A 13862-nucleotide genomic window follows, 5' to 3' on the forward strand; every position below is an offset into this window, starting at 1 on the left:
GTACTGTAACTGAAAAACTTATTTAATGTATCTCTAGAGATGAAAATTGGTCTATCTCTCTCTATCTCTGTCTTGTTTAATGTATCTCTACAGATCAATCTATCTAAATGTCATGCATTCTGTGAAATGAAAGATCTGATGTTGAAGATGATATGTCTGTCTTTATTGAATCTTCACCTGCCATGGTCATCACTGAGATGCATCTATATATAATAGTCAACAAGAGCAGTAACACAATCTCACATGATGGGACAACATAGAGATTCAACCTCTATTAATTGAAACTCAGGTGTTTGGTACGCCGATATATACTATAATATATAGCTCAATAACTGTGGTGAACTCTTGAGATGGACCACTACATGCAGGCTTCTCAGATTTCGATGCGCAATTGGAATTGTTAGTGCACATAGGTGAAGGAAGAATGTTGATCTGTGAGCCACATTGGGTGGTGGGGTAATATCACAGATAATAGAGAATAACTGGGCATTTCTGTATTAATGGTTTTAACTTTTATGCTATATTAGCACTGGTAATAATGATATAGATTTGAACTAGAAGACCTACTAAAAGATAAAGCAAGAACGTCGGGAGCATACTTGAACTCAAAAAGAGCCTTTATTATGGTACAGACAGCGTGTTATTTACTGGGAAGTTTGAACATGTAACTCGTACTAACATCTTTCTCAAATTTCTCCGTGAGAAATATGTTCTTAAATTTTTAATCACCATTTGAGAAAGTTTCAACTACAATAGATAGGTAGAAACAACAAACTGATCATCTTCGTTGTTAGAGGAAATGATTCCTTCACTCTCTTGTTTGTGAAACTTTAAAAAACGGAATTATTGTCTTAACCAATACAAATGCTATAAAAAGTGCTAATAAAAAAGAAAAGTTGTCTAAATAAAGACAACATCTAAAAATAGACCAAATTAAGACAGCTAAGAATAAAGCCTGAACGACCATTAACTAAGGTTCTAGAATAACGAGCTCAATATAGCGAAAATCTAGGATACTAAAAATATTCTAATACCCTCCCTCAATGGTTGTTCTATTAATTACCATGCAAAAGACTGTACATGTCTTATGGTTATAAGCCCTTCAGAACATTATCCTGCAACTAAGACCCTCCTTGGATTTGCAAAATGTCAATGACCAAGAGCAGCCAGAAAAAACACAGAGAAGAATGTCTCCTGTCTCCTTATAATGGTGAACAACAAGAGACAAGAGCCTGCCATTGAGATGAGTCTGCCACTCCCTCTCAGAATTGGCAAAACCTCTGACCAGAAATCATTCTGATAATCAGAGTTGGATAGGAGTATGATGAGAACTCCTTCTTGCTTACTGGTCTTTTGCTTGGTTACCTTTTTAGCTACATTGCAGGGTTCAGACCGTGCCAGCTGGTTCCAGGTTCGTCGCGGGTCTGAATCTGAGCTGGGTCCGTGGCGAGTCTGGGCAGGGTCTGCGCCACGGACTGCGGGTTCGTGCGGCGTCCTACAACACTGTCTAAATATGTCTTTAATCTGCTAATTGAGATTTCACAGGGATATTGATGATCTTGGTTGCTACATAATGACAGATTAAATAATTTTAACACTAGTAAGTTGTTCAACTTGAGATAAATGAAACAGAAGCTGCTTAATACTTTATGAATAGAAATGACTAAGTATATGAGTTCTTGTATCAGCAATCAAATAAAGTTTGATCATACATAACTCCATTTATCACACATCGGCATCTTGTTCTCTAGTATCAACAAACTAAAAATTGCTGGCAACTAGAACTGTCTTACAATTCTGAAATACAACTTATCTTGGACAGTAAATTCAGATTGGAGTTCTCTTAAAACTGGCATAATCAAAGTGGTGAATACCATGTATATTTGGCTGTTCATAAAATCTCAGTTTATAACATTCATATCCAGCATTATAGTTAGTCTTAGTAGTTGTTAGTTAGCAATTGTGGATTCAATTGCTCAAAAAAAAAAACATAAAATCCAGAAATTTCTGTTGGGTAAATTACAATGTTCTTAGTGGATGACCATTTACTTTTCATGTTCAAAAGAAAACTACAAGATAGATTACCTCTCCTTTATAAATCCAGTATCTGCACCTGAGTTTGTAAGTCTTGAAAAAACAAAAGTGAATTTCTTTATTCTACATCAGAGAAATATAATCCACACTCTTCACATAGATTGGGATTGTCTGCATTATCTTTTATAATCTGGCATTATTACACTCTCTCACTCTCTCCAAACCCCAACTGGCAACTTTTCTTTTTTGGGTCTCTAGGTTAGCTGATCACTTGGTGAACTTTGATCTGTATGTGGTAGATTGTATTAGATGATTTCTTTTGCTATGGATGGTTAGCTCTCTATAAAAAACTGTTATTAGGAGCATTTACAGGCTTAAAGGTTTTTGCTGCTTATCATTTTGCAGCCATGCTTTAGATTGACAAATCCAGTGAAGCTGCAACTACTGCAACTTTTTGATAAACTTTTATATTAATACAATTATTGGAGCTTATCAATTTTTTATATATCTAAATGTCCTTTGTGACATTGTTGATTGGTGATAAACATTTGATTCTCTTTGGTCTCCATATTCATTTTTTTTGATTTAATCAATTTTATTACCAATCTATTATAACATAAGGCCAAGAGAGTAGATAGCCCAAGATGTCCAAAGCATGTATGGATAACACTCCTTAATTGCTATATAATTCTTTGCATTACTTTTAATGACTTGAACAGCAATTCAAGGCCCCCCTTTCCTCAATGGTTGTGATGAGAATGTCAACCTTAAAGTGGTCATCCTTCACTTCCCCCTCACAATCTATGACTTTCAAAAACATTGCTCCTCTGCAATCACATTGATCAAGGGTTGATTTTAGCATCTTTCCATCTATTATAAGTGATGGACATCCATATATTTGGTAGGGAACACCTTATACATTTCAATGAATCTTTTGTTAGAATATATAGTCCACCAATATAATTGGCGGGGGGGGGGGGGGGGTGCGGGGAGTTGAATTAGTTATCCAACTATTATCACTAATATCAACCTTATTAAACTTTAACCATATGAGCAATATATTTAGAAACCACAACAAGATACTCATACACAATAACACCATATATGTTAACTAAGGAAACCCTTCATCAGAGGGAAAACCTTGGTGGGGATGGCACCCACAAGATGATGTACTAAAATAAATGTTCTTTGTTAGATGATGGCCCTGTTAGGAGTTTATGAATACATTCAGTACATGAGTCCCTATTAGGAGTTTTGCCAACCTTATTAGGAGTTGTGGAAGACAACTGGACCCACTGCCCAAACAGCTTCAAAGGTAAGACCAGTGAACCCATTGTCCAAATGATCTCTATACTAGGCCTTGTAGAATAATAGAATTGTACTATACTACTTCTTCCTCTTTCTCTGTCCTGTCAACCAGACTTCAGCTTCTTCTGATCTTGTAACCAGATCACAAAACTCGCATCCAACATTTCCTTGGATCTCTTACTCACATTCTCCAAATACTTTGCTTCTTTTCACACTTCCTTGATGACTTCGCATGCTCCAATCACATTTCATGTTTTTTACAAACAAGGAAAACATCTTTTCTTTATACCATATCTTCAAAATAATTCTTTGAGTTGGCCTTGAGGCTTTCCCAATTAATTATATTAAGATAATTAATTAATTACATTTACAATAGCACTCTTAGCGCACAGTCTATACAAAAATTCACACGTGCGATACTAAGGCTTGCGCACTCACTGATGTCATTAGTAGACAGTCCTCTGTCACTACCTGACTGCACATCTCTTTATTGCATCTCAGATGTAATATAACAAATAAACATTAGGAACTGCTTTCCCAATACTTTGTCTTTGAACTGCTCTATGTAAATCAAGTTCAACTTCCGTACGTCTTCGACTTACACTTTGCACAGTTTACCATGTCATCAAGACATAGTGCAGAACATGTCCATGACTGTGCATCACTAGACAATCAAACCATTGTCTGTACAATTGAGATCTCTGTCTGCTACTCAACCAGTCTTTATAGAAACCATGCTATGTTGAAATCAATGACAAACACAGTCATGAATGCAACATGTCAATAATCTCCAATGCTCAGGATACTCCACCAATGTAGTATCATCAACATGTTGGAAGATTGGAAAGATGATATGTTACATTCATGACTGAGTTTGTCATTGATGTCAACATAGCATGTTTGATGTCTTTTGTGGTATCTGATAGAAGAATAGCGGAAAGATTAAGTTGGTACGGACAGCTAGTTGAGCATGATAATCACCTAAGGTTATGGGAGATACTTTGGAGTATTTGGTATATGCAGTTAACGTCGGAAGCAGAAAGGATAAGTCTAGAAGAAATTATGTAAGTTTTGGTGATGTCTATTTAGAAATAGAGTTTACAAAGGCATGTTCTGGTAAACTTGTTATATCTCTTAGCAGAGTTGATATCTTGATGATTGAGGTTCAGGACATGAAGAAGACATGTTGAGGATGACGTGGCTAAGTTCACTCATCATAATATTGCATGTACAAAAAGTTATTCAAGTTGCAAAGTGGAAGATTAAGGTTATCGCTAAGTGTAACATGTTGTTAATGTGGTTCTACAACAAATAAATTGAGAAGGACTAATAGTTGACTCAGGGAATTGTTTTATGGACTCGGTATAAAGGAAGGACATTTTCCTTTATCATGATGTATGTTGATGTGATTGAATGATTAATGATAAGTAGCAGAGAGTGCGGAATGCAAAGTTGAGTAGAGGTTCATGACTTGGTTTACAAGGTCTGTCAGTGATTGGTCCGGTTGATAGAACAGAAGAAAGGACAGAGGAAAGAAGAAGATAATAGTAAATTACTTGTTTGAGTAGTCAGCTCTTCTTGTAGTTGAAATTACAAGTTTGGGCAGTGGGCTCTTCTTGCATACATTATACCACAACTCCTAACAGGGTTGGAATCTCCTAACAGGGTCCATCCTCTAACAAGGAATATTTATATTAGTACATCGTTTTGTGGGCATCATTCCCACTGGGGTTTTCCCTCTGATTAAGGATTTCACTAGTCAACATATCTGGTGTAACTGTCTATGTGCATCTTATTATGGTTGTTGTCTACTTTGATTGAATGGTTAAATTTGTTTAAAGAAGATAAATGTTTTAATTGTTGGATAACTGATTCACACCCACCTCCCCTTGCATCATTCACCCCTGCTTGAAAAGAACGAAGCTCCTGCGAGTTGTGGTTCTCAAATTGCTTCCATTTAGGCTCATCTAGCTTCTGCAACTCCCATTCAGTAATCCAAGTGCTCTTTGTCTGTGCCAACCCTTCCCATTGCACGAGATATTTGTTGTAGTCACTCTGGCGAGTTTGAACAATCTTCTTGTCTAGAATCTGTGCAACCTTTTCTCTCTTTTTGATGGGTATGGTGTGTGTCCAGTCTACCTCATCCTCCTTTTCAACAGAGGTATCATCACCATGGAAAGTATACAAATCAGAAATATTAAATCTAAGAGATATATCAAGACCACTTAGGCGCTCTACTCATAAGCATTATCATTAATCTTCTTCAAAATCTTGCAGGGACCAATTTTCTTATATTTCAATTTATGATAAGTCCCAATAGGAAACCTCTCCTTTCTAAGATAAACCATCACTTGATCCCCTACACTAAAAACTTGATACCTTCAAGTAGCATTTGTAGAAGCTTTGTACCGCTCATTGCTGTCCTACAACTTTTGTCTTACATATTCCTGCAACTGGTAGAGCTGCTCTGCAAAGGCTTCTCCATCATCATTGATTCTGTCACCCAAAGGAAGCTGCACCAAATTGAGAACACCCTGCGGGTTATGTCCATAAACAACTTGAAATGGTGACTTACCAGTTGACTTGTTCACTAAGCTGTTATAAGCAAATTCTACTTGAGGCAATGCCGAATCCCATTGTTTACATGAATCTTTCTAAATCTCCCTAAAGAGATATCTCTCCTCCATTGCTTAGGAGTTCTTCTCCTCCATAACTTAGGAGATGTTTTTCATGCATACTCTCCCCCATTGACATCAATGTCAAAGGCCTCAATGTTTCAACATAGCAATTGTTACATACCAATTGCTAATATGCTGCTCCAAGTCTTCAACTAGTTCGAGTGTCCAAAGGCATTGTTCAATACCAAATACCAAAAGTCCTCAATGACTCAATTCATCACAAATACTCTCCCATACGGGAAGCATCAGCATTCAGTCTAGTCTTATAATAGTGCTCTGTACAACTGGATTGATGCACTTACTACATCACCTATTCAAAAGTAAGCAAGGGCATAATCCCAAGCATACATCTCAAGTACTCAAACGTATCTTTAGGCAAAGGTTTTGTAAATATATCTACAATCTGATCTTTAGTACTCACATACTCCAATCTGATTTCCTTTTCTGCTGCTTTCTCTCTCAGCACATGATACTTAATAGATATATGCATAGTCGTAGAATGCAATACAAGATTCTTAGACACATTCACTGTACTTGTGTTATTACAGTAAATGATAATAGGTTCTTCAAACTCAATTCTAATATCCTTCAACATTTGTTTCATCCACATAACTTAATTATAGTTATTTGCTGCTGCAACATACTCTTCTTCCACTGTGCTCTGCAAAATGCAATCTTGCTTCTTGCTTAGCCAAGAAATCAATCTTCCTCTAAGAAAGAATGCTCCACCACTGGTGCTCTTTCTGTCATCCATACTGCTTGCCCAATCCACATCAATATATGCACATAGAGTCAAATCACTTGATCTATCATAGCAAATTCCATAGTCAGATGTTCCTTTCAAATATCTGAATATTCTCTTTACTCTTGCAAAATGATACTCCTTAGGATCAACTTGAAATCTAGCTACAATCCCAACTGCATTTGCTATATCTGGTCTGGTGTGAGTCAGATATTGCAAACCACCAATCACGAATCTATGCTTCTTCTGCTCTACTGCAGGTGTCTCATCTTTGCTGGATAACTTGTGACCAATTGTCATAGGTGTACCAACAAGTTTACAACTTTCCACTCCAAACCGTTTCAACAAATCTTCTAGGTACTTAGCTTGTGAAATGAAAATTCCATCACTATTTTGCACAATTTGCAATCTTAGAAAAAACTTTATTTCTCCTATCATGCTCATTTCAAACTCTTTCTTCATTTCTTCAGCAAACTTATCACTTGCTTTATCATTACCTTTAGCAAACCCAAGCTTTTCCAAATAACTATCCAACCTTGCATACCAGGTTCTAAGTGCTTGCCTCTGACCATATAGAGCTTTCTTTAGTCTGCATATCATGTCTTTGTCTTATGATAAAGGAAAACCTTCAGGCTGCTCAATATATACCTCTTCTTCATATTCTCCATTCAAGAAGGCTGATTTAACATCCATTTGATAAACCTTGAACTTTTTATTTGCTGCATAAGCCAGGAACATTCTTACTGCTTCCATTTTGGCTACAGGTGCATATGTCTCCTCATAGTCTATGCATTCTTGATGTGAATATCCCTTACATACAAGTCTAGCCTTGTTCCTTACAACTTGATCTTGCTCGTTCATCTTGTTTCTGAATAACCATTTGGTTTCTATCACATTTTTGTCTTTAGGTTTGGGAACTCCCATGCAACATTCTTCACAATTTGCACTAATTCTTCCTTCATTGCTTGAATCCAATGATCATCTTTACATATTTCATCTGCGCTCTTAGGTTCAACTTGAGATATCAAACGTATCTCCTCATTTACCTTGTTTCTTATCATCACACCTTTGTCTTTGCTTCCAGTTATTTATTTAGGAGGGTGATTCTTTGTCAGATTCTTGTTAAGGATAGGAGTTGACATCTCAGCTCTTATTTCATCTCCAGGTTCAGATCTCTACTCTACTCTTTGTTCAAGAGTTAACACATCATTCTGCAAATCATTGTTAGTCTCAATGATAACTTCCATATTTTCATGGTTAACCTTTGGATCAACAATATTTACCAAAGCTATCTCTTCTTCTACTTCCTCTTTCTTAACCAATTCAATCTCGTTATCTTTATTATCACAGTCATTCAAAAATCTTTCTATACTTGCTTTAAATTCTTCATCTTCATCAAAAAGTGAACTTCTCAATTTTCTTACTCTCTTACGACATCTAGACAAAAAATAACCAAACTCTTTACATGTCCAACAAACAAAAATTTCCATACCTTTTGGCTCTCTTTTCATAAGATCAATACCTTTCTTGATCATCTTGTCTTCTTTGGATCTGGTTCTGCTACTACTAGCAAAATCTCCATGTGTACTTGTGCTTCTATTCTTTTGTATGCAATAGAAGGATTCTAGATCAGGGAACTCAATGCTTAGTTCTTTACAAATTTCTGATGTCTTACCAAGAAGCTCCACCTTTTGGGTGTCAAAATTTCCTCCATCAGACTTAGGACTATCCTTTCTGAAATGACTCGCCATTGATTTTCCAACGCTGTTAAGCTTATCCTTCAAGGACTTGAAGCTCTGATACCAGTTGTTAGAATACATAGTCCATCAATATAACTGGGGGGGTGAATTAGTTATCCAACTATTATCACAAATATGAGCCTTATTAAACTTTAACTATATGAGCAATACAATCAGAAACCACAAGAAGATACTCATACACAATAACACCAAATATGTTAACTAGGGAAACCCTTGATTAGAGGGAAAACCCCAGTGGGGATGGTACCCACAAAATGGTGTACTAAAATAAATGTTCTTTGTTAGAGGATGGACCCTATTAGGAGTCTATGAATACATTTAATACATATGAGTCCCTATTAGGAGACTTTGAATCCTTGTTAAGAGATTCCAATTTTGTTAGGAGTTGTGAAAGACAACTGGACCCACTGCCGAAACAACTTCAAGGGAAAGACCAATGGACCCACTGTCCAAATGATCTCTGTATTATTCCTTCTAGAATAATATAATTGTACTATATTACTCTTTCCTCTTTTTGTGTCCTATCAACTGGACTTCTGTTTCTTCTAATCTTGTAATTAGATCACAAAACTCGCATCCAATAATCCCTTGGATTGTTTACTCACATTCTTCAAATACTCTGCTCCTTTTTGCACTTCCTTGATCACTTCGCATGCTCCAATCGCATTCCATGTTTTTTACAAACAAGGAAAATATCTTTCGTTTATACCATATCTTCAAAATAATTCCTCGAGTTGACCTTGAGGCTTTCCCAATTAATTATAATAATATAATTAATTAATTACAATTACAATAGCACTATTGACTCAGTCTATACAAAACTTCACACGTGCGATACTAAGGCTTGCACACTCACTGACATCATCAGTAGACTGTCCTTTGTCATTGCCTGATCATGCATCTCTTTACTGCATCTCGGATATAATATAGTAAACAAACATCAGAAATTGCTTTCCCAATACTATCTCTGAACTGCTCTTTGTAAATCAAGTACAACTTCCGTACGTCTTCGACTTAGAGTTTGCGCACTTGACCATGTCATTAGGAGACAGTGTAGAACATGTCCATGACTGCACATCACCAAACAATCAAACCATTGTCCGTATGACTGAGATCTCTGTCTGCTACTCAGCCAGTCTTTTTAGAAACCATGCTATGTTGACATCAATGACAAACACAGTCATGAATGCAACATGTCAGTAATCTCCAATGCTTAGGATGCTCACCCAATGTAGTATTATCAGCATTCATGCTAACATCTTCTACATGTTTGAGCTCTTTTTCCATTAAAGTTTACATGCATTGTAGAGCTCTTTTCCCAATAATGTCCATGCATCTTAATATAACCTGTGGGCTTTTGTACTCTTTTTGAGCTTTTGTGAATACGTTGAGTGAACAACACCGAAAGTCAACTCAATTGCGTAAATACATCTTGCTAACTGTTGCTTCACAATCTCTCAAAATTCATTTTGAACTGTTCTTTTAGAAGTCCTTTTGGTCTCTTATTTGTAAGGGTCTGTTCATGAGGGGTGATTCTTCACCACAAAATTAGGATTAGATGGCTATATAGGAGAATTTCCTTCTTTACTACTTGAGATTCTTTATTTACTGAAGAACGATCTGCTCTACAGTTTGTTATTTCATCTACTTGTTTGTGCTATATACTTCCAGAGAGGATAACTTTAGTCTATTTTGAGTTAGGATTGGTCCATGAGCAAGAATTGGCTACCATTGTAACTTGTATTAACAAGGCGCTGGAAACAACACAACATAAACCATTTCTAAAATAAAATTTTAGGGGAGAAAAAAAAAACACTTATTTTGTCTCCAAAAATATTTTCCTGTTATTCTCATGGCAGTGAATGGCTCGTCACACACATAAGAATAACAATGCAACCGCTTTGGAACCCTCAGGGATCAATCTTCAGCTGCTTCGTGTAAGAACAAGCAAGAACGAAATTCCAATGATTTTTGTCTTCATAAAATGACTTTTATTTTAGCGTTCAAAAGGTATAGATGACAGGTTTAGGATTAAGGAATCATTTTGGTGTATCACAGTCAAAAGTCAAATATGAAAAAATATTTTAAAAAGGTCATTAAGCCGCCCCCTCCGAATTTGCGGGTGTATCGATCTAGATCATGAATTTGGTTCAAACCAGACCTAGATCGGGGGCAACTACCAGTGAGCCGGTAACATATAACTAATCTAAATTGCTAATAAAATACTGAAGCATAAAAGGAGGCTGTCAGCATTGCCTGAAAGTGGAAATACAACGGAAAAAAATACTGCTAGATGTATCCGCTGCTGACACTAACAATTATTAGTGAACTGACCTCTGCGATTACGACGCATTTTTTTCACTGAAATATATTGTATCCTCAGAAGAAGTTACAACACCGTCTACCGTAAATCTGTCACAACTCCGTCAATTAATAGATAGCTAGCTTCCCAAATGCGCTGAAAATCATTCTCTACCATCTTTGGCTCAATCACGTTCTTATCAAGCTCTCCTGAAAAGATCCTTCTCTTACTGTCTTAAGACTCTTTGGATGATGAAATTGATGAATAAAATCTTCAGGGGAAAGAGGAAACCAACCTTTGTATGAGTGGAAAAGATCACAGAAACTCAAAACAGCACTGAAAAGAGCTAAAACTCGGCGTTCTTCTTTTAGTATTCAGATGATGTGGAGCAAAACTTAACAAAGACTATCTTCAACATTGATTCCCTGCATCAGTGCCAAAGTTCCCATTACGACCTTAGTTTTATATGTTAAGGCTGACCGAGGTCAAATCGCTGTACGGGCAGACTTTGAGATGCTAGTTTTCTTTTATCACCTTCCTAACCCGGGGAGTCTGCATTAACTACTCATTTAAACTATTTAATAGTAGCCACATTAGTTAAAAACCCTTTGTCCGGCAAAATTGTTCTAGTCGCGCGATATTATTAGCATCACCATTTTGAACCTCCCTTCATTGGCCTCTAATCAGGTCACTTACAACTTATTGGCGTCCAATGGAATTACCGATTAACTTGCGCAATTTGAGTACAATTGCCTGGCTGGGGCCTCATAACTTTGCAAGGGTTCTACCATTAATGCCAGCTTTTGATTGCTCATTACTATTGCCTCTGTCCATTGTACTTATGTGGCCGATTTTAGGATGTTTTGCCAGCCTGGTGATTGCAATTTTCATGTTATTTCTTCACTGGTGCGGATTTTATTCAATCGCCACTAATGAGCCTCCTGGTTGCTCATTTCACCCACTCCAACCGCCACTAAAGAGCCCAAAAACCCTGCCCCAGTCACATTAAAATGCTGTGCGAAGACTGTTGCTATTGCTGCCATTTTGCTGCTCTTATATTTGGCTGTGAATTCAATGAGCGGAATAATGACGGGATTAACTTTAAAGTTATAGCTTTATTTGCTCCAAATTAAATACAATCGGCCATAATTCTGCCCTGAAACAGGTGGGCGCTAAATGGAAAAATATATTCTTGTCCTTAACAGAAAGTTTGCAGGGGATTAAATGGATTAACTTGAAAAAGTCAGCCGCACTCAAATAAATTACTGAATTCAGCTCCATTATAATTAATTTCTTGCTTGATGTAGATAGTCTTGAATTATTTGTTTGCTAGCAATCTGAGACACTACTCAATGTTTCATACAGGTTTTTCCGTTGCGGCTCTATAGTTTTGGCCTTGCACGATACAAGTGACGTGTTTATGGAAACCGCAAAGCTCTTTAAGTATTGTGGCAAGGAGATAGCAGCTAGCATGTGTTTTGGACTTTTTGCGATTTCCTGGCTTTTACTCCGTCTCATATACTTCCCTTTCTGGATAATCCGGAGCTCAAGGTTCGATCATTTTATTCTTGTCTCAAATTATTCATACTGTAATCCTATAGCTCCTTGTTAAACATACATACTTCTTTGAAGTATCGGTTAAGCTTATAAACTGTTTTCTTTTGTTTCGTGCAGTTATGATCTTATCCAGTACCTATCTCTTCCAGACCCCTATCAGATATGGATCTATTATGTTTTCAACACAATGCTTCTGACTCTCCTCATGTTCCACATATATTGGTGGATTCTCATATGTTCAATGGTTCTGAGGCAGCTGAAAAACAAAGGGCAAGTTGGTGAGGATATTAGATCTGGTAAATACACTGTCACCAAATACTCTGTTTAGTAGACTTAATGTTACCTACAAATCTGTGTCAGGGAATGTGTTGTAAAGGTTTGTACTGGTAATTAAAAACAATTGACATGTCAATTCACTGTAAGAAAATAAATCATTAGTTTTCTCTTGCTGACAAGACAAAATATAACTATTTTTGGCCTTCTTGGTTCCAGATTCTGAAGACGGAGAGTAGCAGATGAAGGAATACGTCTGAAGATGACAACAGTCAATACTTTTGTTAATGTGTGAGATCTTGTAGACCTTGGACTGCATGGTTCAGGGATTCATCTTGATTTCCTGCCAAATCAGTTGTATACTATGGCGACTGGCTGGATTTTGTAATGTCTTTCTTCTATTACATTAGTAGATTACTTTTACCCACATATCGGTGCCCCCTCTGAATAGGTTTGGTTTTGTTATTTGGCGTATTATTCCCTCCCTATTTTCTTTCCTACTCAGTTACAATATCCGAGAGTGCACGTCAATGGCCCGTTTTCAGGTTCACGATCTTGACCATTCTTGGGGCCATTAGCGTGTTATATATGTGCAGTCCACAACATATTTCAGCCATTCAAAGGAAAAGAATAGAAAATGTCACCTAGAACAATTGCATCTGTATTATTTGTATTGCTTGTTCATCCAACGGAGATCTTCAAAGTTTTGAAGCTCATATTTAAGTGCTCAATATAAGGTCATGAATAATTCAATCTTTAATGCCAAACTAATTCAATCTTAAGCTTCAACTGTTTTAATTGGTTTGCAAATGAAAAATAAAATGTTGAACAAATTTTAAGACCGTTTGAAGTTTCTTGTCCTTAATGCAAACATGGCAGCAAACCTCGGAGTGATATCTCATCTTGAAAATACCTGAAATGGTCAATTGCTTCCTTCTTTATTTCACTGATGGGATAAACGCTACAACGCTACTCTATGGGGCACCTATATACCAAGTTGAAAGTAAAAGCACTAATAAACGTTTGAATTTGCAATACAATAAATTTAGATATAATCAAACGCGGGAATATACTGCGAACACAGTTTAGGTTATTGAATATGAAAAGCCGACTATTTTGTTGCACAAAGTTACAAAACATTGCACACATGGTGTATTTTTCTGTCCAATCATGTGGTGCTTAATTAATTTTCAACTTGTTTAAGAAAT

The 13862-nt window shown here is 36.6% G+C and overlaps 1 protein-coding gene across 2 annotated transcripts in view; it reads left to right on the top strand.

The window, feature by feature from the left end:
* Positions 1-13414, top strand: part of LOH2 (LAG1 homolog 2) — a 72325-nt gene extending 58911 nt beyond the window's left edge. For both annotated transcript variants that reach the window (XM_089818859.1, XM_089818858.1), the window contains 3 exons: positions 12190-12375; positions 12499-12677; positions 12874-13414. In XM_089818859.1, coding sequence (XP_089674985.1) covers positions 12190-12375; positions 12499-12677; positions 12874-12893 — 385 coding nt within the window. In that variant the 3' untranslated portion in view covers positions 12894-13414. The remainder of the gene's footprint in view (positions 1-12189; positions 12376-12498; positions 12678-12873) is intronic.
* Positions 13415-13862: the final 448 nt, after the last annotated feature.

This window comes from Cupressus sempervirens, chromosome 3, assembly GCF_028749045.1.
Source record: "Cupressus sempervirens isolate cs-2001-9-10 chromosome 3, ASM2874904v1, whole genome shotgun sequence".
In the NCBI taxonomy this organism is placed as follows: Eukaryota; Viridiplantae; Streptophyta; class Pinopsida; order Cupressales; family Cupressaceae; genus Cupressus; species Cupressus sempervirens.